This window comes from Psittacula echo, assembly GCF_963264785.1.
Source record: "Psittacula echo genome assembly, chromosome: Z".
Classification (NCBI taxonomy): domain Eukaryota; kingdom Metazoa; phylum Chordata; class Aves; order Psittaciformes; family Psittacidae; genus Psittacula; species Psittacula echo.
The window spans coordinates 2,572,348-2,593,997 of record NC_137742.1 but is presented as its reverse complement, the minus strand read 5'-3'; the positions used below and the strand labels follow the sequence as shown (position 1 = coordinate 2,593,997).

The window sequence follows — 21,650 nt, the reverse complement described above, 5'->3', positions numbered from 1 at the left end:
AAAAATAAACAATTTCATTTATTATACTGTATAACAGAATGGAGAATCCTAAGAATCCTAAACTGAGCCTAAAATGAAAAAAGAAGCATGCCCTTGGTACAATCAAAGTATGTCATTACCTCTCTGAAATCTAACACATTTCTTCTGTCAGATTTTAGAAGGATAAATTTAATCTGCTCCTTCCAGGACACGATTAAATTCCCCTAATCTTGATTGTTGTCAGCAGAGATGCCTTCATCTCCCAAAGGCAGAAACAGTTCTACCCTAGTCATATTTGAGAAACTCTGGAATGATGTACAAGGATCAGATATTACTGCTGTTAGTCTGTAATAAATGACTGGACTTGCTAGTAAAGACAGGCTCAGACCAAACTAAATCCTCACGGCTTGGCAACCCTATATATTGTGGAATATTGGCTAAGGAATCAAATGTCATTGCTTGTGCTCATCTTCAGTAGTAACTTGGTAAGAAAAAGCCAATATTCCGAAGCACAGCAAACTCTGTTTGTACATGATCCAGCACAGAACCTGGTTTTGCACTTCTGGGAACATCACACTCTCGGCTTTAAAGCTAATTCAGGAACTTCAAAGTGCAATACAGCACATTCCCCCAAACCCCAGAGTATCCATGCAACTTTCAAAGGTGGATACAAAGTCACTGGCAACTCACTTGATGACTTGCAGTCTACAAAGAGTAATTACATGGGTCTCAGCTATTCAAGGGTTTAGCTGACACGAAACAGCCCTTTTGGCAGCAGCCTCACAATGCAAGACACATTTCAAATGGACAACAGAGAACAGAAGCACATATTTGGACAATACATACATAACTCACCCTAATTAGAACACCTGGGTTCATTTTGAACCTAAAGAAGGGACTACATTCTCCCTAAGCAAACTGAACATCCTTTAGAGGGAGTGTTTATACATCAGGCACTGCAACTTGAGAACACAGGCGAAAAGAATGACATTTACTCCCAAAACAAGAGCATTTTCCCATCCTGCTCCTAAAAATACAGACACTGAACTTTAAAACCTGGAAGTTGTGGAAGAAGTTGCATGTATTAGAAGTTCAATACATTAAGTCCCAGTAACTTTAGGGGAAAGGATTTCACTGTTTCACATTAGTGTGACAAAGCCCCTCATCAGAGGCTCTTGCAGGAAATGAACAGGATAAAAATGGAACGATATGAGAATAAGCAGCTGGCTCACACAGCAAAGAATGGTTACTAGCAGAATGTATAATCATCTGTCCTGATAACACATTCATAAGTTATCTGGAAAATGAGATGGACAACATGATACATTTTGCAGAGAATATATACTTATTCAGGATGACCAAATTCAACTCTTCCAGCTAGAATTACAAATGGATCTCAAGAAACTGATTGATAAAACAGGGACACAAAACATTGCAGGCAAAATAAAGTACATGAAGGGGATTATCCTTCACTGTACATAAATAGTGATGAGCTCTCAAAGAATTGTTATTGCACAGCAACAAGATCTTGGAAAAACTGTGGCCAGTACTCTGAAAATAAGAGTTTGATAATTACCCACAGACAAGACGGAAGAAGGAATTAGTTATTAGGGAACTAAGAATAGAAAACATCCTGCTTTATAAAATCCATATGGCAACTGTATCTTGAACAGTGAAACCCCTGTAACCTTAACTACATACAGTAGAGAGGAAAATGGATACTGTATTAGATGAACATTTGGTTTGCTGGCTTATGGCAGGTGGGTTTTTTAATTCATATAAACAGTACTAAATATTTCTAGTCATTAAAGACACTGCATCCAAAAAAAACCCCAGGAACAGTGATGAGCATGCTTCAACTGTTATCCACCAGTTGTAACAACACTTGCCTTGACCTGAATTTCTTGCTAGGCTAGGCAGTCAGGTTTTGAATAACCTGCTGTTCACGATCATCACAGCTCATGCCAGAGGAGTAGCAAGAAGGAGTTGTATAACAAGCAATATTTTGACAGTGAACAGAGAGTGAGAAAGAGGAAAGGCTGAAGTTTTTGCTACTATTTTAGTTTATGCAGCGCAATACAGGCTATGCAGAAGTGCATGCTGCTTCTGACATGCAGTTTGTGCAATTAACTGTGAATATCTAACACAGACATCTACATCAGAGCAAGCTGCAAGCTGCTCTTGACAGTAAAGTGAGCCTAGAGCACAGTCAATGGCCATCTCATTTCATTCACACCTCAAGTACATTACATCAAATGATTCATAAGTTGAACTCCACTGCCTATGAGAGGCAAGATAACTTGCTCTGATGTGCACCTCTCGGATTAGCTAAGCACAGCCCCACCTTAAGTGACCCACGAGATAACAGATGGTACTATCAGAGGAAGTTAAGAAATGCGCTGCTGTATGTATGCAGACACAATACAACATGGAAGGCTGGCAGATTTGTTAGAATTCTCTAGAAACTACCTAGTCAACACCAGTTATTCCTCAGGCAGGAAAACAGTCTCTCCAAAAACAAGCACTGACTTAGCGAAAGCAACAATTCCCACAGCGACTTACTTTTAAAATAAACAAACAAATGAACACCAAGCCCTTTTTTTCCCTCTTGCGTTTATTGTTCTTTCGGGAGGCACAATGGAAATTTCAGCTTTCGTTCATTTATTTGCCCTTGTAAACCAGCAGGGTACAGGTTATAGCCATGAATCTACAATCAGTATATACTTCAGGTCTCCAATTAAATTTTAACATTTCCTGATGATAAGAGGCACACGTGCCAGACAGCAGCAGCAACCGAAATAAGAAGAGTTTAAGCAAAACTTGCTTAAAAAGCCACATTGACTGCTATTTTAAGGCAGGATTGGTGAAAGTTTGACAAGACAATTTCCTCAGGAAATGAAAAAAATAATTTCGCCTTCAATCTTGATTGAAAAGAGGGTTTTAGAAAATACATAATCAGTGTGAAATTATTACACTTCCTTTAGTTAGAAAGATAGTAATGAATCCTTTTGTTCAGAATTCAGACTTCTCAGCTATTCCTTTACCTTGCAGGAATGGCACAAAGTGAAGGCAGGCAGTGATGCTCTATTGTCACAAAAGGCAGAAGTTTCTCAGGGAATTAGTAATTCAGGCAACACTGCAGTCTCCAAAATCTCTCAGGCTGTGTTCTCAATGATAATAGCAATACCTTGTCCACCGCCAATGCAAGCTGACCCAACTGCATATTTCCCACCACGACGCCTGTAAAAACAGTAAGAGTGATTTACACTTATAAAACCACAGTAGCTGTTGTCTTGATTTTATGAAAGGAAACTAGCCATCAACTTGGTACCAATAAAGATGACATTTCAGAGTATATGTCATTCTTTTTCTAAAAAAATATCATTAAGCCTCAACTGATGTTGAAATATTTCTGTAGAAAAAGAAGCATCCACGCTAAAAATCTTTTGCATAGGTAAACACATCAGCACTGCATTCACTACCAGCAGCTATTGGCTACGTACATACCTCAACTCATGAACCAGATGAGCTGTGATCCGTGAGCCTGATGCTCCCAAAGGATGACCTATCGCAATGGCACCTCCATTGACATTGGTTTTTTCAGGGTCAAGGCCCAAAACCTTTTCAACAGCTAGGTATTGCGGTGCAAATGCCTCATTCACCTAAAACACCAGAGGAACAATACAAACTGTTCATGTCTGACTTGCCACACAAGCCTTCAGTTGTATGTCTGCACACAAGATGAAGTGCAGCTCATTTACTGTCCTGGTCATTTTGATTGAGAAAAATATTAAACATATAAAAGCATACTCAGACAACATACGAATTGTCAGGCCAAGCCAATATAAATTCAAAACCTCCTGGCACATGTGATACAAAGTTAGTATGCATTATATTTAAAAAAAAAAAAAAAAAAACAAAAAAAACGCATGTTGTATTCTGATGTAGTGTGCTCATAAAGAATCCATTGCTCTGATTAAAAATGGCCTTGGTCACAAATGGAGAAGTGTGACTAACTTAAATATTAACAGTCCAGCCAGCAGAGTAAAACTTCATGTCACATGAGGATTTTTTCCATGGAATGCTATCATGCCATTTCCACATCCACATGCCTAAGGTTGGGGGTTTTTTTTCTTCTTCTTTTTTTTTTTTTTTTTTTTTTAAACTATTGTGCAACTGTCATAGAAACTAGACGGAAAGAGGTCAGGCAGCCTCCAGACATGAAGAAACACCTACTCTGTGATGGCGGGCTACATGTACGAGTGGAATGTTTCTGCTAAAAAGATCAGGAGTAGCCTCATTGTTCATATTAAAACTCCTTACCTCTACTAAATCCATGTCCTTCAGGGTCAATCCTGCTTTCTTCAGAACCTCAGTAATTGCAGGTACAGGGCCTAGTTGGAAATTGTATGCACAGTTACTTAAATGAAAAATTAACTAAATAAAAGCTTATAAACATGACATACACAGGATAGTTTCATAAAGCCTCATCAGATTTCCTCCCACAAGCCTCTGTGCAGCCAATGAATTCTGGATATGCCACTCACCTGCTTTATTAGGTAGTAATAGAACTCCTAAATCTCAAAACTATTTGGCAGCCTTCTCAACACACTGCCAGGGAAAGTCAGGAGTGTCACTACTGCTGCACAGCTGGTAAACACAGACACAGCTTTCAAGTCAAGAGAACTGACAGTCCCTAGCCAAACAGAACAACTTCATGACAGTTTCGAGGTTTTCTCTTTCCCTTTACTCTTGGCTCTGCTTATTCTTTCTTCACAACTTGCAGCCTCCAGGTATATAAAAAAGAAAAAGGCAGGGTGTTCTAGCATTTGCTGGTCATGCGCTTAGTTATGGGTATTGTTGTTTTGGTTTTCTTAATATTATTTACCTGAAAATCTTCTAGTAAAAATCCCTAAGAATAAAATGCTCCCTTGGACCCAGTCTCAGCTACTAAAGACAGTTAAGATTTTTTGTGGGAATATTACAAAATTTGGCCTTAAAACTGTTTCAATAAGAAAGCTGACACCTATGACCTAGTATAACCCGCTAGAGGAGATTAATCTCTCAGCTATCTAAGAAAAGAGACACTCAAAGAGAATTTGAAAGGGTTAATTAGATATGTCCTTGTAAGACAAAGATATTGAGATCTTAGATAGCCATTCTGGTCATTAGACAAAAAAACCCCAATCCTAGAACATTAACAAACCTAAATGCTATCTCACTACCAAAAAATGGTGATGAAAAACTCACAGCTCAAAGAATAAACCCATAAAAATAAGTAAACGACAGAAGAGACAGAAAAATTAAAAGTAGGGGCCCAGTTCAAAGCTCAGTGGATTATCAGAAAGCCTCAGGCTGCTTAATACTAAACTAAATGCATCTCATTACAGATTTTAGTATCCCCGTTACCCATGAGAGTAACGGGTGGGTCTCATGTGGACAATACAAAGACCATTAATGACAGCCAAGCAGATGTTTTTCCCCTCTCTCTCTCTTTCTCTTTTCTTTAAAAACAATGAATTCTCTCACTAGACATTGTGAAGCAGGACTCCTCATCACTATCTGTATGTGAAAGAGCAGTTGCTTAGACTGAGCTCCTGTTCTCATATCTGTTGCTGTCATGCCGATGAATCTTCTCTGGTCTTTTTGAGATGCTGGGGACAAGCTCTGGTGTTAAGAAGCTGGGATACTAAATGTTTCTCCGTATGATTTATGAAGTTTTTAAACATGCTGAAAGAGTTGCCTGACTTTGAAAGAATGGGCTAGTTTAGAAAGCACAATGACAGCATGAAGTCTAGCGAAAGAAACCCTCCCTCTACATTTGCTTTGAAGGTTGTGTTAGTCAGATAGTCTGATCAAGAAAACAAATCTGACAATGCCTCATTTGCATTTCTACTGACACATGGAACCAGCCAACAATGACTTCTCTGAACAGAATGTCAGAAAGGAAAAGATGCGGGATACAACACTGTCTACAAGCTAAACAGAAGGGAAAATCCTGGGATGTCTGGATTGGCTTTGAGGGTTTGTTTGTGTTAACAGCTACTTGATTAAGAAGCATAAAATATGCAACTGAAAAAAAAGTTGGTTTGCCAAAATAGTATCTGAACAGATGTGTATCCTGGAATCCCACCTTAGGTGAGCAACTAAGTAACTGCTGAAAAGTGTACACTTAGCCAATACTCCTTCAGCAAGAGGTGGAGAAGGCAACTCACAGTAGCCCATTTAAATAATGGGATTTAAAGCTTCAAAGCTGGGAAACTAAAGTGAATTTCAGGAAGAAATGGGTTTTAAAAAACTTTGAGGAAATGCCTATTTTTTTGACTAATAAAGAGAGGAAAAAAGGAGGAAAAAAAAGGTGCCTGGGAGACTATAGTTCAGTGCTAATGCTGTAAATCAGGCACTGCACATACTCTTTCAGCCAAACTGAGGAGTAAGACACTCCCTTTGAGTAAGAGGGGTGGACTGATGCAGTGGAATGGACAGTCTCCCTGTAGTAAGCTACACAAGCATCTTCAGAGCCTCCAGACTCAGCACACTGCAGTCTCTCTTTCTTTCTATAGAATGCCCAATACAAGAATATTTTAGTGCTGCTTGATCCTATAAAATAACGTGCTTTATTGCAACTTACCAATGCCCATTATGGAAGGATCACAGCCAGATGAGTGATATGCTACTATTCTTGCCAGAGGAGTAAGACTGTGTTTTTTAAGCGCCGATTCACTGGCAATGATGACTGCACCAGCTCCATCACACACCCCCTTGTAACAAGAGAGAAAAGCATTCTTAGTGGAAGGAAAAAAAAAAAAATCAAACAAAAAGTCCATTACACTAAGTATGCCCCTCAGAAAAAACTTGTGTCCAAGACACTAGTATCAACATTTACCAGACAATTGTATTATTGTTTATTCAAAACAACAAATCACAATCTCACTATTCTGTGGACTGTGAAAAAGAGTTAAATAGAGATGTTTAATTAATTTCAGTGTTCAATTAAAGTAAAATACATTTTTGCCACTTTAAAGTCTCTCTTACATTGGAAACATTGTTCTGTTGACTGGCAAGAACATTGTTAATATTGTATAATGTATGTATTAGTAATTATAAAAGATACTTTACAGACAGTCGTACTTACAGTGGCTATGATCTATTTTAGGCAGGAAATCAGATTATATGATCACAGTGGTCCTTCTGGCCCAAAGATCATTAATCACTTGGTTAAGATAATGACTTTAAGAGACACAGTCTGTAATAACACGGTGCTAAGCACCCGGTCCACTCTGTGTAAGAACAAAATGTGGTTTGGACTAGAGAATACTAATTGTGGTACAAAGATGATCATCAGCAACAGACCCACCTAACATAATGCATGATTTGTAAAACAAATATTCAGTAATCACTGCCACCAAAAGAAAGTACAGAGAAAGGAAGGTGGCTGTACACAGCCACTGCAGGTACCAGCTGTGTAACTCAAGCCTGATGAGGAAGTGCCAATCCCCCACTAAAAGAGCATGGCAGTCCACAGAACCAAATTTTAGGACACAGGAGCAGAGTGAAGGATCCCCTGCCATCTTGGGGCTGAAGCATTCAAGTAGGGGCATTCCATTGCAGAATTAGAAATCATTTTTGTCAGGAGACACCACTGGTAGCCAAAGGCGGCTCACTGAGACATAAATACAGCGACACTAAATTTGGAGAACCTTCAAGGTGACACTTTCACAACCCAAGGCTTTGACGTACTCACTGAAGCATTCCCAGCAGTGACTGTTCCATCCTTTTTAAAGACAGTCGGGAGTTTTGCCAATTGTTCCAGAGTGGTCTGGGGTTTGGGGTGCTCGTCCTTTTGCATACTTTCTTTCCCCTTTTTGGTTTTCACTTCAATTGGTGCCATCTCAGCATTAAAGTAACCAGCATCATGAGCTGCAACCATGTAAAGGAAAATAAGAAGAGTCTGATACAAACATCAGGTTGATTGCACAGCATGACCAATAATCGTATTTTCATGTGCACACAACTTTTGCTCTATTTTAACCAAGAGTTCAGGGACAGTACTGTTTATGCTTTATTTTGCTTAAATAGGCTGGTTGGTGCTTTATTGTCTGTTTGGGTTTTTGTTGTTGTTTTTTTTTTTTTAGAAACTGGGCAAAAACTCTAAAAATACATTCTCAAAATTCTCCAAAGGAAGTCTCAAACATTGAAGTTATATTTCAGCTTTAAATAAGTGAACTCTTCTTCCTTTGTTTTAATAACTAGATTTATTTTTTTTTATACACATCCCCCTTTATTGTTGCTTTATTCTACAGCTATGTCATTCATAAGAAAGCAAGAAGCTGTAAGTCTCACTCAGAGAGGAACGTGGAAAAAATTCTAAGTCACATCTTCTCTGTCGACAACCAGCATAAGCTATTGCATGTCAATTAAAATCCTGTACAAGGGGCACCCCCACAGGATCTCCAGTCAAGTCATGATCTTAGAATGGAATTCAGCTGCCTAAGCAACCTGAAATAATTTAAGACATTGTAGCTACCTAAGATGCCCATAAGAGGGCCACATCACCTAAGACGACATTAGGGCCAATATTCAGGCATCGAAACACCACCTTTGATATGAACACACAGATTTGAAACCAAAACAATTCCTATCTCCCAACTACACCAAGACTCCCAGCCTCTTCAAACCATTCCACACATGCACAAAAGGGATTTAGAACTATGGCAGTGAAATTGCCATATCTGATATTGTTTAGCTACCTCTGAACTTCTCAGTTAATTCTACAAAATCTTTTTTCTTTCCTGATTAATCACAGGACTCTCTCTTTAGTGTGGAATAAGATTAACTAGTCATAACAAGTAGACAAGAAAACAGTAAGGCAGAAGCCTTGAAAACAAGAAAGAAGCAAAAGCCTCTTCAGGGGCAGAGTTTCTAGCAAAAGCTGGAGGAATGGCAGGGTTTAGCTAACAAGATGAGCAGGAAATGCAACACATGACTAAGAAAAGTTACAAAAGGCACTGCTGCACAGCTGTAAAAATTCAAAATCTTCCTTTGAGACTAGCAGCTGTTAAAAAGCAGCATCATTAGAATCTAAAAGTATACCAAAGTTTTCCTTCTTAGGTTCACCTTTGGGTTGCAATGCATTTTGACGTCCCAGTACAATCACTACACATTCTACTGGCTTTTGGTCTACCATCCTCCTTACATTATCAAATTCACAGGAACCAAATGACTCTAAATTATGGCTTTGGCCACAAAACCACCTAGAGAACAGTTTTTAAACAGGTCCTGAGCAAGTATCCCCTCTTCAGATTCCATCTGCTCTAACTGTTCAAGGTTTGCCAAAGAAAGGAAAAGGATTTAGATCAGAGTATCTGAAAATCAGAAGACAAATTACACCAAGATGCATGAGCTACAAAAAACTTAAAAATACTTTTAATTGATTCTAAAGTCTCTAGATTTGAAACTAGTATCATATAAACACTTCAATTCCTAAATTTACTAACCAGCTTTGCATCTCTGTTGCGTTTTGAAAGCATATCGGTCACAGTCCTCTCGTGTGATGTTGTACTTTGCAGCCAGATTTTCAGCTGTTATTGCCATAGGTATTTTAACATGTGTATCTGTTAGAGCTGCCCACAATGTGTCTTCCAGCTGCATAGAACATAAGAAAATTATAAAGCACAGCAGTATTTTTATTATCAACAGTTTCTAATTATTCAGTAGCCTCTTGGAAACTAATGCCTCTTTGTAAAACTAACTCAGGTTACCTATGGATACTTTATTTAAATTAGAATATACTGCAAAACAGTCTGCAGGTTCTTGTGTGCTATTTCAGTTAACAGACATTGTGCTCTAGTGTGGTTCTTTCTACTCACATGTGGCCTTGAGAGATCTCGGAAAAGCCTACAAGTCTTAGCATTTCAGTGTATTTCACTGCTGCATGAATTATTTATTAGAGACCTATGAGAACACATGCCTGTCTTTCTGGTTACCAAAATGGAAAGATGAAGAACTACAAAAAGGCACAGCAGCCTACTGATTCTTCAGGTCTTTCTCTACTATCAAGTAAAATCACCTTACTGGAACCAAAGATTCCTGTAGGGAAAATCTCTCGGGTCAGAAAACACCCAAGTCTAACTTCACTTAACCTGACAAAAGCAAGCCCAGTTAGTCCAGACAGGTTTTGCCACCTCTCTGTGATCATCAAAGTTCTGAAACATCAATCACTCGTTCACCTGCAACTGTATACGTCAATTAACTTCATAATAAGAACTCAGTGACACCTAACAAGTCTCAGTATGTTAGCAACCTTGTGAAGGTTTTCTTTGTACGATCTGAGACTTAGTCACAGTGTCACACAAGACTCACCGAACAGAGCTGATATTTCAGATTCACAACCTTCATAACAGAAAAATAGCAAAAAACCCCTAAGGACTGAAAGACTAAAATACCCTAATATAGCATTTGAGGTTGGTTACAACCCATTGAGTAAATCGAAATTATCAGAGCAGAGCTGGATCCTGCTGCAAATTTCCCACAGTATTCACTAACGACTTGTCTTCAGAAGAAAATGCAAAAATAAGTTATCCGTCAATGGATTTAAATTCAAGTTTCCTCTTTACAAATTAAGAGATGCTTATAACTTGGAGATACACGTGTTCTTTACAGTCTATCCACCCACTGCTAGCCTTACTAGCTTTACCTAAACTGTGTATGCCTCTACTTAACAGCCTCTGACAAGGTTTTATGTTATATACAGTAATTCGGTGGGATGTATCAAGTGAAGTAAGTTTTGTGTCAAAGAGTTTATTGATACATTTAACATACAACAGGGATTCAAACATGGGCTTGGGAAAGCTAGAAAACTGGCATGCCTAACAAAATTGCCTCAACCTACTGTTATGGTAATGTGCGAATACTTGATACATGCCTTGAAAAACTAAATCTGGATCTAATCTCAAGTAGTTTAATTTGCAAGGATATAGTATCTACAAGATACTTTATGTTGCTCTGTAAACATGACTTTGTTCAGAGAAAAAAAAAACCAACAAAACAAACCAACCAACAAACAGGTGAAAAAAAAAAAAGTACCAGACCTTGAGGTCTGCTCCCAACCTAGTTCCAAATCGAATGTTTCGAACTGCATATGGTGCTTGGCTCATATTTTCAGCTCCACCACAGAGAACAACTTCTGATTCATTAAGGCAAATTTCCTGTTAACAGAAAAACAAAACAGATCTAGAATGGAGTTTGCTGGTTTTGTAAGACAATAACAAATGTTTTAGAAAAAGACCTCACTGCCTACAGAGCCACACATACAGAATGCATTCAAGCTTCGTCATGTGCACATTTATGAAGGGTTCACCCTTCTATTAAGATTAGGGTCTGTCTCTTTCATGACATGCTCTTTCTTCCTCCTTTCAGTAAGGAACAATATTACCAATGATGAAGGAAGAGAATATGGGTGCACACAAATGACAGGATGGAGAAGCAAAGCCATTAAGCATCTGCATGCTTGTGTGGATTGGTTCACAGATGGTTGAGCTTTTTCTTTTTGAGCTCCCAATCTTCTCAAAAGGAACACAAATTAAACCACAAAGCCTGAAACTAGACCTTACAAATCTAAAAAATATGGCACATCATTTTATAAAACATTAGACATGCAAGCTGCCAAAACAACTCCCCAAAACACAACCTAAAAGTCCCGACTACTAAACACACTGTAAGACCACTCAAAAATTGTGCTTCCTTACAATAGTCCACTCAGGTGGACAGTTAAGGATGTTCGTGTACTGGAATGGAAGCAGACAAAGTGATCTTGATATGCATTTGACATAACTACTTATTAATCAGCATGACTGATCTGTAGTCATACAAATGAGATGCTTTCAAGATGCTTCTATAGTTACCAAAAACTTTGTGCACATTTGAGCAGCGCAGAACAGAAGCTATAGCTTAGTTTTGTGCCAGAGAAATACAAAAGCATTAGCTAAGCTGATGAAATGCCATCTTTGAAAAAGACCTCATAACCACATTTCCAATTTAAATGGTCAAATTCTCTAACAGACTTTTTTCAGTGAAGACCAACACATACATAGCCTTTGCAGAAAGCACTAGAAAAAACAGTTAAGTGGATATTATTGTAAACATGTAACCTTAAGTTTACATTGTCTTTCACATTTTTTCCTGTAGAGGATCAGACCTAAAATGATTCTCTAGCCATTGGGAACTTTCAGAAGTAAAAAAACCAATCAAACAAACAAACAACAGAAAAAACCAATCAAACAAACAAAAAAAAAACCCAACAGCAAAAACACCCCAACAAAAGCCAACTCTGTGGTTGCTCAAATAGCCATAAAACACCCTTCAATTTTGTAAAGTATAGACCACTGCTAGTAATAAACCACTGGTCTGTATGAATAAATGAAATAAAAATCGCCATACCACTATACCATCTTGCTCAGTACTCAGTGGTTTTGGCCAACCATTCAAAGAGAAGTTGATTTTCTTCTGTTTTAAAAGAAGTGACTCTACAAATTACCTAACCCATCAGAGGTTTTGGATCTTTGAACAAAAACACACAAAAAACAAAGGTTGCTGCTAACACAGCTAGTAGGTGAGATTTTATACAATGATCAAAGTGTGAAAGCCTCCTGTTGTGGTTCTGATGGCCAGTAATTCCAATTCGTACAAACAGGATCTCAGAATGCAACTACTGCACAGCTGAGCACTATTTCACTAGCTAACACTAGTCGCATTCCTTATGTTAAACTCAAAATAGCTGTAATGATGATCTTTAAATCCAGCCACAAAATAAAGCTCTGCAGAGGCTGAATTCTTCCACAGGACCATGCAGGGCAATAGGAATTTTCTAATAGTGGTAGCCAAAAATCATAGAATCATATAATAGAATGGTTTGGGTTGGAAAGCACCATTAAGATCATCTACTTTCAACCACCCTGCCATGGGCAGGGACACCTTTCACAACACCAGGTTGCTCCAATTCTCACCCAACCTGGTCTTTAACACCGCCAGGGATGGAGTAGCCACAGCTTCTCTGGGCAACCTGTCTGGGTTATGGGATAATACTAATGACTCATCCCAAGCACAAAGTCCACATTTCTACACAAGCCTCTTCTCTCATTAACTGTCTGATACAACAGACTGATAAAGGTTACAACTAATACAGAAATACAGAGCTTTATACCTGACATCCATTGGCAATGGACTGGAAACCAGAGCCACAAAGTCTGTTGACAGTGAGGGCTGGAACTGCAACAGGAACCCCCACACGCAGACCAACATGTCTTGCAATATAAATTGCATCTGCGGAGCTCTGCAGAAAGAAAAAACCAGGGTTTGTTACACTCTATTTTCTTTGGAGTAAAAGTCCTGACAAAAAGTCAGAACATGAAAAAACATAATAGTGTATAGCAGAAATCCTGCTAATCAAGAAGACACCATCCTATATGAACAAAAAGGGCCAATGTCTTAACAAGCTTTTTAAAGAAACTGTGTGTTGCAGAAGTGAGAAATCAGGCCAAAAATGGGCTTTCAGATGTTAAGACTGAAGTCAGGAGTTGAAGAGTCTTATGTTTTCACTTACCTTTTATTTTCAAAACAGCATACATACAACAGACTTAAGAGCACATCCTGCCTGGCAAGGAAAACTTATTTCAAGGTAAATTAAAATTGCCCAGACTAACAGCGGGAAGGCTCCTCAAAACCAGCCAGTGTGGAAAATGCAGAGATGACATTGCTGCTTCATATCACTTAGTGAAATTTTGTAACTGTGTTCTAACTGGACACTGGCCTGATCTAACATGAAATCTTATTCCTCTGGAGCTTTTCAAAGACAGTTCTACCACGTTTCTATTGCAAAAGCAAAATATTGCAAACAGAACACTTCAGAACCCACTCCTTTAATAAACCAGGCTCCAACATGAAACAAAAACAATTAGGTTACTGTATTTCAGCTACTGAGTCAGAAGATGATGATAAGCACAGGTACAGCATAAAAAATTCTAACAGCGCTGCTATAGGTTTGTAATGGCTCTTTTTCCAGAGAGAACACATGCTCTCAGGGATCATGCCCTAGGCTAGTATGTTTTATAAAGACAAAAAATTCTGTGCATAATGCTATGTGCCAATACAAGTTCAGAAAAAAAAAATATATATAAAAATTAATCAAGCCACTTCTGCTGAAGAAGTGAGTTTAAAATGTCCACACATTCATAGATATTTAAACTTCATCAAATAATACTTAAAAGCCATACAGGACTAAAAAAAGAAAGTCTACTGGGATGGGGGAGTATGATGCAAAGGAAAAAAATTTCAACATGAAAAGACATTTTATTAGGAAAACTGTATTTTTTTTATGTGAAAGCATTACAAGAGATTTGGATGCAGCAATATTATTTTTCTTGGCACCAAACAGTTCTTACAAAATCTAAAAAGTTGAATAAAAGAAGCTGAGATGGTAGGTATAGGAGACAGAATAATCAAAAGCTACTCTTCTGGATGAAAATCCTTAAGAAGAAATACTGCATGCTTGTTCGGTTATCATGAAAGTTGTCAGGATTTTGCCTCTTCTGCACCCTTCAAACAGTGCAAAATAAAGAGTGCTCACCCTTAACAATGATGAAGTCAGAATAAAAACCAAACCAAAAATGCTCTTTGCTGTCCTGCCTAAAACAAAGACCCTCACCTAGATATATGGATAACTGCAGTTTTGCAATGCTGATCCCCTGCATGTAACAGCATCTGCGCCACAAGCTCTTTGGAAAAGATATAAAGATACAAGTGTTTAAATGTCTCTGCCAATCAAGGCATGTATGCTTTCAGCTCAAAATAAGATCATATTCTGTTAAAAAAAAAAAAAAAAAAAAAAGAAAATCTATAGAAAACTCAAGGGAAATGGACTCAAATTACAGTCTTCAGAAAAACAGGAGATTATATAATCCAGTGAAAAATCACTGCTACACAGTTACTGTAACTGTTATACAGTTACAGAGCTGAGTTACACAGCTCAAGTCAATAAAATAGCAAAAATGTACCAGGGATTAGCAATTAACTATTTGAAGAATGCACATTTTTTAGAAGATAAGCTTGTCCTACTTTAAACTACCTTTCGTACTAAAAAAGCAAGCTAAGACTTGCTCCCAATAATATCACAAATCATGTGAGGTATGTCCCTTAAACATGAACAGGGAATAAATACTACACTATAAATGTCACTTCATTTCCAATCCTTTGGTTTATTCTTGGCTCAAAACAGAGGTAACTATCTATAGGACCATACTGAAGGAGACAACTGAAGTCACGACCGACCAGCAGATTTTCCATGCTACCAACCTGCGTGACACTGCCGACGATGACACTGTTGATGATCTCAGGAGAGACCTTGCCAGCAGCCAGCGCAGCTCGAGCAGCATGTTCTGTTAGGTCTGTGGCTGTGAAGTCCTTCAGCAAACCTCCATAGGTCCCAAAAGGAGTTCTCTTTGCTGCAACAATGAATACACCTGCAAGAGAAGCAGGAATTATCCAGATGTGCAGAAGCTAACAAACAAAAATTCAGCAAGTCAGCCTCGACATCCTACATTCACAAGCAACTTCATAAATATAGGCAATGTGAATGCATACGGTTCAAGATAAGGTACAGAATATAGCCATAGTTTAGATAGGGGAGGTATGCAGAATTAAAGGTCAGAAACGAAAGCTGGGAAGATTCTAGAAATACCTCCTTTACACAGAGTTTTCAAAAAGAACAGACAGTTTGGATACTGTTGAACAATGGAGGCTGCCACAGCACATCAGACATTTCAGCATACTGAAAGGATGAAATTAACATCCATGGAATCCCACAGTGGGCACCTGTGAAATAGTCAGGTGAGGAACAGGTCTTCTGAAAAACAAAGAGGCCATTGCCTCATCCTAGAAAAATCAGCATGTTTTTGGCTTATACCCTGAAACAGTTTTCAGAAAGAAAAGAAAAAAAGCCAAACCAAAACTTTTTACATGTATTTTAACTTTGACTCCTTTAACTTGGGAGGAAAAACATTCTCTACTCAAAAACTTTGTGCTATTTCCAGAATTATATAGGCCATCTAAACTGTATTAGAATCAGCCTTCCAGTTTCTGGGAAGAATTACAGAGTTTTGATAGAATCCTAGAATGGTTTGTGTTGGAAGGGACCTTAAAGCTCATCCAGTTCCAACCCCCTGCCATGGGCAGGGACACCTTCCACTAGAGCAGCTTGCTCCAAGCTCCACTCAACCTGGCCTCAAACACTGCCAGAGCTGATGCAGCCACAGCTTCTCTGGGCACCCTGTGCAGCGCCTCAGCACTCTCACAGGGAAGAACTTCTGCCTAAGAGTTCATTTAAAACCACTCATATCCATGACCTCCTCTGGACTCGCTCCAACAGCTCCACATCCCTCTTGTGTTGCTGCCCCAGAGCTGGACTTAGGACTGCAGGTAAAAGGGGAGAATCCCCTCCCTTTCAATAGGCAGGAGAGCACGTGCAAGCACCTGTGTACTGAGGCACTGGCCAGAAGCAGTCTATGTGAATTCTGGCTTGGGAAAAGATGTCTCTGAACCAAGTCAAACATTACTGACTGCGTGTCCCTGCTTCCATGTGCAGCAACAAGCTGGAGGCAGGCTGTGAACTTTCCCCCAGTTGAATAACAGAGCTCACGCCTCCCTTTTCTACAGCTGCCATGAGTTATTTTAAGTAACACTGGAAAGATACATATTGATAAAAGAATGAAAATGTTCATTAAGCTGCTCATGAACACTGTTTTCAGGCTGTAGAGGCTGCATGATCCACATTCTTTGCCTGTTTTGTCAGGGAGAGAGTGCTCCTCTGCTTCTCATGTATCTGGAGCACAGGCAGCATTTCTAGAAAAGGACTTTCCAAACTGGTGAAGGTCAAGCTTGTCCCACTGACAAGCACTTGAACACAATGTCAGGATCTGAAACATGGAACAAATACACTTAAGATCATCTGGGAAGTACCCCGAAGTGGACTAAGCAAGTAATGAAGCTTCAAGGATAGGGATGAACATGAAATGCGGCTTTCAAAGACATGTAGACAGCAAACTAGTGTGTAACCCCCATATCCTGATGCTGCCCAGGGGCTTCTTTCTGGGACACCCCAAAGGCCTTAGAAAGAAATCTTTGCTGAAGACACTACTGCTGCTCTCTTGAAATGCAGTGCTGACAGGGTAACTATTCAAAACCTGGGACAAGCAGAATTCACTTCCTCAAAGGAATACATAGCTATTATACCTCCAAAAAGCCTACTCTTCAGGTTTTTTAAGCACAGAGGGAACACCATAGTCATTTGAGAGGTCTCTGTATATTCAGAGGTCTGAAAAGTAATAAAGCTGTTATTGCAGGGAAGGTCCTGTACCCAGGCTTGCAACAAACGCTCAGAACTGACCCCTTGTCCACACAGTGTACACTATATCCATTGTCAGTTTTTACACTCTTAATTCATCATAATGCAACCAACAGCAGCAAGTAATTCAATTTAACCCAAAACAATTCTCAGTCCATTGACTGAGCATGCTTTACGTTGGTTGTACATACTAAAAACAAACAACAAAAAACGCTGAAGAAACCTACTAACAAAGCGTGAGCCCCTACAAGATTTTTTAACAAGAGTGAGGATGCTTTAACTGATCTATGTCTATGGAAAACCACTGTGATCAATACAGTCATGCAGAATTAGTCCCTGGACTCTCTCAAGTAGTAAGGTGAAAGATTTAAATTTATACTAATAGTTTTCAGTTAACTATCCAAGATGTCTTCTATTAACAATAATTTATGGACTGTTAAGTTTGAGTCTTCATTAAATGTTAACAACATTGGTAAAATAAAGACTCTTTGCTGTTTTAAGGGTTATCTCATGTTCCTAAGCTTATCTTCCTTGTGGCAAAGCAGGCTTTCGACACTCATCCTTACACATCCCTCCCTCAGTCTCCCAAAATTGTGCCATCCAAGCTCATTACACAGGTTTGCTGCAAATCAGCTCAGGGACCTGGCCAAGCTAAATGAACACGTTTTCCTCCCTCCTGGCCGGGTTGCTGGCAATCCACATTGTTTGCTGAATCACACACACAACATTGCTGCCCTACAAACAGTACGGGGGCAAGGATGAAACTTCGCTCTTACACCATCCTTTCACGATAACAGTCTTTCATCGAGGTTACTCACTGCTGCCCGCTTCTCAACAGCACTACAGAGCCAACACGTAAACCAAAGCAGATCATAGGACCAAGACACCTAAAGACTAACCCAGAGATGGTGGAAAACAAGGAGCTAGTTTTCATCTGGATCAGTTCTGTGCTCTTCTTAAGTCTCCATTAATTAGTACTGTCCTGCATTACCACAGCAAGACTTGCAAACTGCAGTTTTCCAAAGGTGATAAACATTGGATGAGAGCAGAATATTACAAAATGCACAGGAATCTGTAAATTTTGGGACTAGAAAGCAAAGGACAGTCATCTTTTAAATCTGTTTTGCTGCCAAATGGTGATCTCCTATTATAGGCCTGCAATATTCTCCAACCCTGCAACATTTTTCAAAGGCACTTGGTATGAAAATATTTTGTCAAGTCTTATTCCAAAGGCCTAAAAAACAATCATTTTCTCCCAAAAGTTAAGGAGCAAAAAGAGCTTATGAAAAACATTGTGGCAAGAGATAAGATTATGAAACAGGCACAGAATAGCAACATCAAGCAAGTACTGCGGGCAAAGCTGCTCCAGCTCAGTAAAGCAATACAGAATTACTGCTGCACTGACCTGACAGGCTGTTGGGACTGAAACCTTAAACCACAACTTACAGGTATGTTATAATTTAAGTGCAGTCTGTCACGTAGCAAAGCACCATCAAATAACAAAAAGCCCCATTTCAATACAGCTCAGTGTTAACTTCTAAACAAATGAGGTATTAAAGGGCATGTTCACCTAATTTTAAGAGGCCGAAGGTAGAACATAAAGTACTTTCTTTACAGAAAACACTTTGAGGAACTGTTGGCACTTAAGAGTTTATCCCGCACTGTTCATGCTAACAAACACAAGCAAGGGGTGGATGGGACTAAAGAATCTGGCAGTCGCTGCCACTTTAAGCGTCACTTCTAATGACTTCTAGCTACTGCCCGTTAACACGGGACACACATTCTCACCTTTTGCTAGAGATTGGTTTGTACCGTAACCGCCTTAAACGCCACAGGAAGTCAAATACAGCCTATTCTGTTGAGTAAAACTGCGCTCAAAACAGAGAGGATTTCTACCCGCACTACGCACCCCGTTTCTAGCTGTGTTTTTTGAAGGGTTCCCTCTATTTCCAGCCGTTTATGCTGACACGACAACGGGAAGGAAAATCACCAAGGGAAGTGCGGGGGGGTGGGGGAGCAGGAGAGGGGACCAAAGGCGGCTCCAGAGGTTCCATGTTGGAGGCACCCCCCACTACTCATGGGACGACAGTCGCGATAGCCGCGCCACCGCCCCTCACCGTTGCCTCCGGCCCACAGCAGCGCCCCCCCCTCCCCAAGCACACCGACCCCCTCTTCCGCCTCACGGAACCAGGCCGGGCCCAGCTCCCCCTCAGAATAAGAATCAGAGTCCCCCGCCCGGACTGCCCCTAGGTGAGACGGGCTGACCGGCCCTCACCCCGCAGAAGAGCCATGGCCGCACCGATCCCCTCCACTCCGCGCTGCTCCGCCCTGCTCCGCCGTCTGCCACACCCACCTCACCCGCCGCATATTCGCCACGCCGGGGGCGGACGGCGCGGGCACGCCTAGAGAGCACGTTTAATTAATTAATTAATTAATCTATCTTATTTTATTTCATTTCATTTCGAGTTGATTTGATTTCTTTCTCCTCTAATCCCTTCTCCCTGCCCCGCGGCTGGAAACGGCTTTGGCGAATCGGAGGAAGCGGACCCTGAGGTGTTGCCCTGGCAACGGCGAAGGGAGGCGCGGGCCTGCTCCCTCCGCACCTCCCTCCGGCCCGGTCCCGCGGTCCGTAACGAGTCGCCACTGAGGACGCCGAGATCCGCGGAACCGCTGAGGAAGGCACCTGAGACCCGCGAGCCCCCGGAGCCCTGGGGGCAGCGACGTCCCTGATGGGGTGAGATGACTCCCGCCCACCCCCCGGGCACTCCTCTGAGGTTTAATGTTGGTTTAGTGGAGGTTTTGGTGGCCCAGCTGCTCCTGTTTCCCACCTTTACTCGTTCTGAGAAGGGTGGGACTTGCCTCACGGTCTTCAGAAGGACTCTTCATCAGGGACTGTAGTGATGGGACAAGGGGTAATGGGTTTAAACTGAAACAAGGGAGATTTAGGTTGGATCTAAGGCAGAAGCTCTTCCCTGTGAGGGTGCTGAGGCGCTGGCACAGGGTGCCCAGAGAAGCTGTGGCTGCCCCATCCCTGGCAGTGCTCAAGGCCAGGTTGGACACAGGGGCTTGGAGCAAGCTGCTCTAGTGGAAGGTGTCCCTGCCCGTGGCAGGGGTTGGAACTGGGTGAGCTTTAAGGTCCTTTCAATACGAACCATGCCGTGATTCCATTATATTTCCATGCAATGGCAAAATGCTAATTCTTCAGTTGAATATGGTCAGAAGGAGTAAGTTTGCACAGTTTTGTTCACTTACTGTTGAAAATGGAGGAAAATGAATAGTTGCTTCAAATACATTTTTTTCCATTTTATCTTTCGCAAATCACACAATGGGAGGCTCACCTCTGGAAAAGTCTTTCAGTGGTGGTGTGATCACAATGTTTCAGTTGAAGTATCAGGAAAAGTAACCACTGTACTTAAAACTCTGAAACATGCCCCCCATTACTCTTTCACTGACACAAAAAAAGTCATTTTAGAGACTGCAGAATAAACCTCATCAGCAAAAAACGTTTGTGATGCATAAATTCAGTATTTGGAAGCAAGTTCCTGGTGAAAATGTAACACATATGTTGCCCTGGATGCCAGACAGCATAGCCTGAACCTGGCATTTGAAATGTTGGATTCGTAGTGGTGGTGCTTGTTGTGATTTGGGGGTTTGGGGGTTTTTTTGGTTGTTTCGGGTTTTTTCTGTTTGTTTGCTTTTGTTGTTGTTGTTATTTTTGTTTTGTTTTTGTTTTGTCTGGTTGGTTGGGGGTTTTTGTGGGGGTTTTTTGTTTGTTTGTTTGGGGGGGGTTGAGGGTTTAATTTTGGGGTATGATTTTGTTTTGTTTTGGGGTTTTTACTCCTAATAGCACCTTTCTGAGATACATTATACATGCAAAAAATCCCAGTACTGATCAGTACTGTTTTCTCACTAGGAACTTAATAGGAAAAAAGCATCTTTACAGACCTCTACAGAGTGAGACTTTATTGGCTTACTTATAAATCCACAGACAACTTTTTATGACAGAAAAATAAAAATATCCCCACATTTTAATGCTTGTTTCGGAGAAACAGTGGTTGAGAAGTCAGTTACCTTAGTAACAGCTAAAGGCACACAGCGGGAAAATGCTCAACTTAATAGTCAATATTTAAACATAAAACCAGATCCAGATAACAGCCAGCTTTCTCAAAGCCATGCTTTGTGTTAGATTTGCTCTTTAAATAAAGAAGTGCCAATCTGAGGAAAGAAAGGCATGCTTGAGCATAGCAATTTAACAAAATTCACATTTGAAAAAAAA

The 21,650-nt window shown here is 40.2% G+C and overlaps 1 protein-coding gene across 1 annotated transcript; it reads right to left on the bottom strand.

Moving 5' to 3' along the window:
* Positions 1-2,674: 2,674 nt before the first annotated feature.
* ACAA2 (acetyl-CoA acyltransferase 2) lies at positions 2,675-19,697 on the bottom strand. Its single transcript, XM_080638239.1, has 10 exons — positions 19,650-19,697; positions 15,328-15,494; positions 13,181-13,309; positions 11,070-11,186; positions 9,477-9,624; positions 7,724-7,899; positions 6,611-6,740; positions 4,303-4,373; positions 3,487-3,641; positions 2,675-3,219 (listed from the first exon to the last, which is right to left on the bottom strand). The coding sequence occupies exons 1-10, from the start codon at positions 19,663-19,665 to the stop codon at positions 3,135-3,137; spliced, it is 1,194 nt and encodes a 397-aa protein (XP_080494365.1). The 5' UTR covers positions 19,666-19,697; the 3' UTR covers positions 2,675-3,134.
* Positions 19,698-21,650: the final 1,953 nt, after the last annotated feature.

What these genes read in the sequence shown, in the direction of transcription:
- ACAA2 (XM_080638239.1), bottom strand. An exon ending in TCGTCGGCAGTGTCACGCAG is followed by an intron (nt 13,310 to 15,327) that starts GTTGGTAGCATG and finishes TTCTTTCTGCAG; the next exon opens with AGCTCCGCAGATGCAATTTA. An exon ending in CCATTGCCAATGGATGTCAG is followed by an intron (nt 11,187 to 13,180) that starts GTATAAAGCTCT and finishes TTCTGTTAACAG; the next exon opens with GAAATTTGCCTTAATGAATC.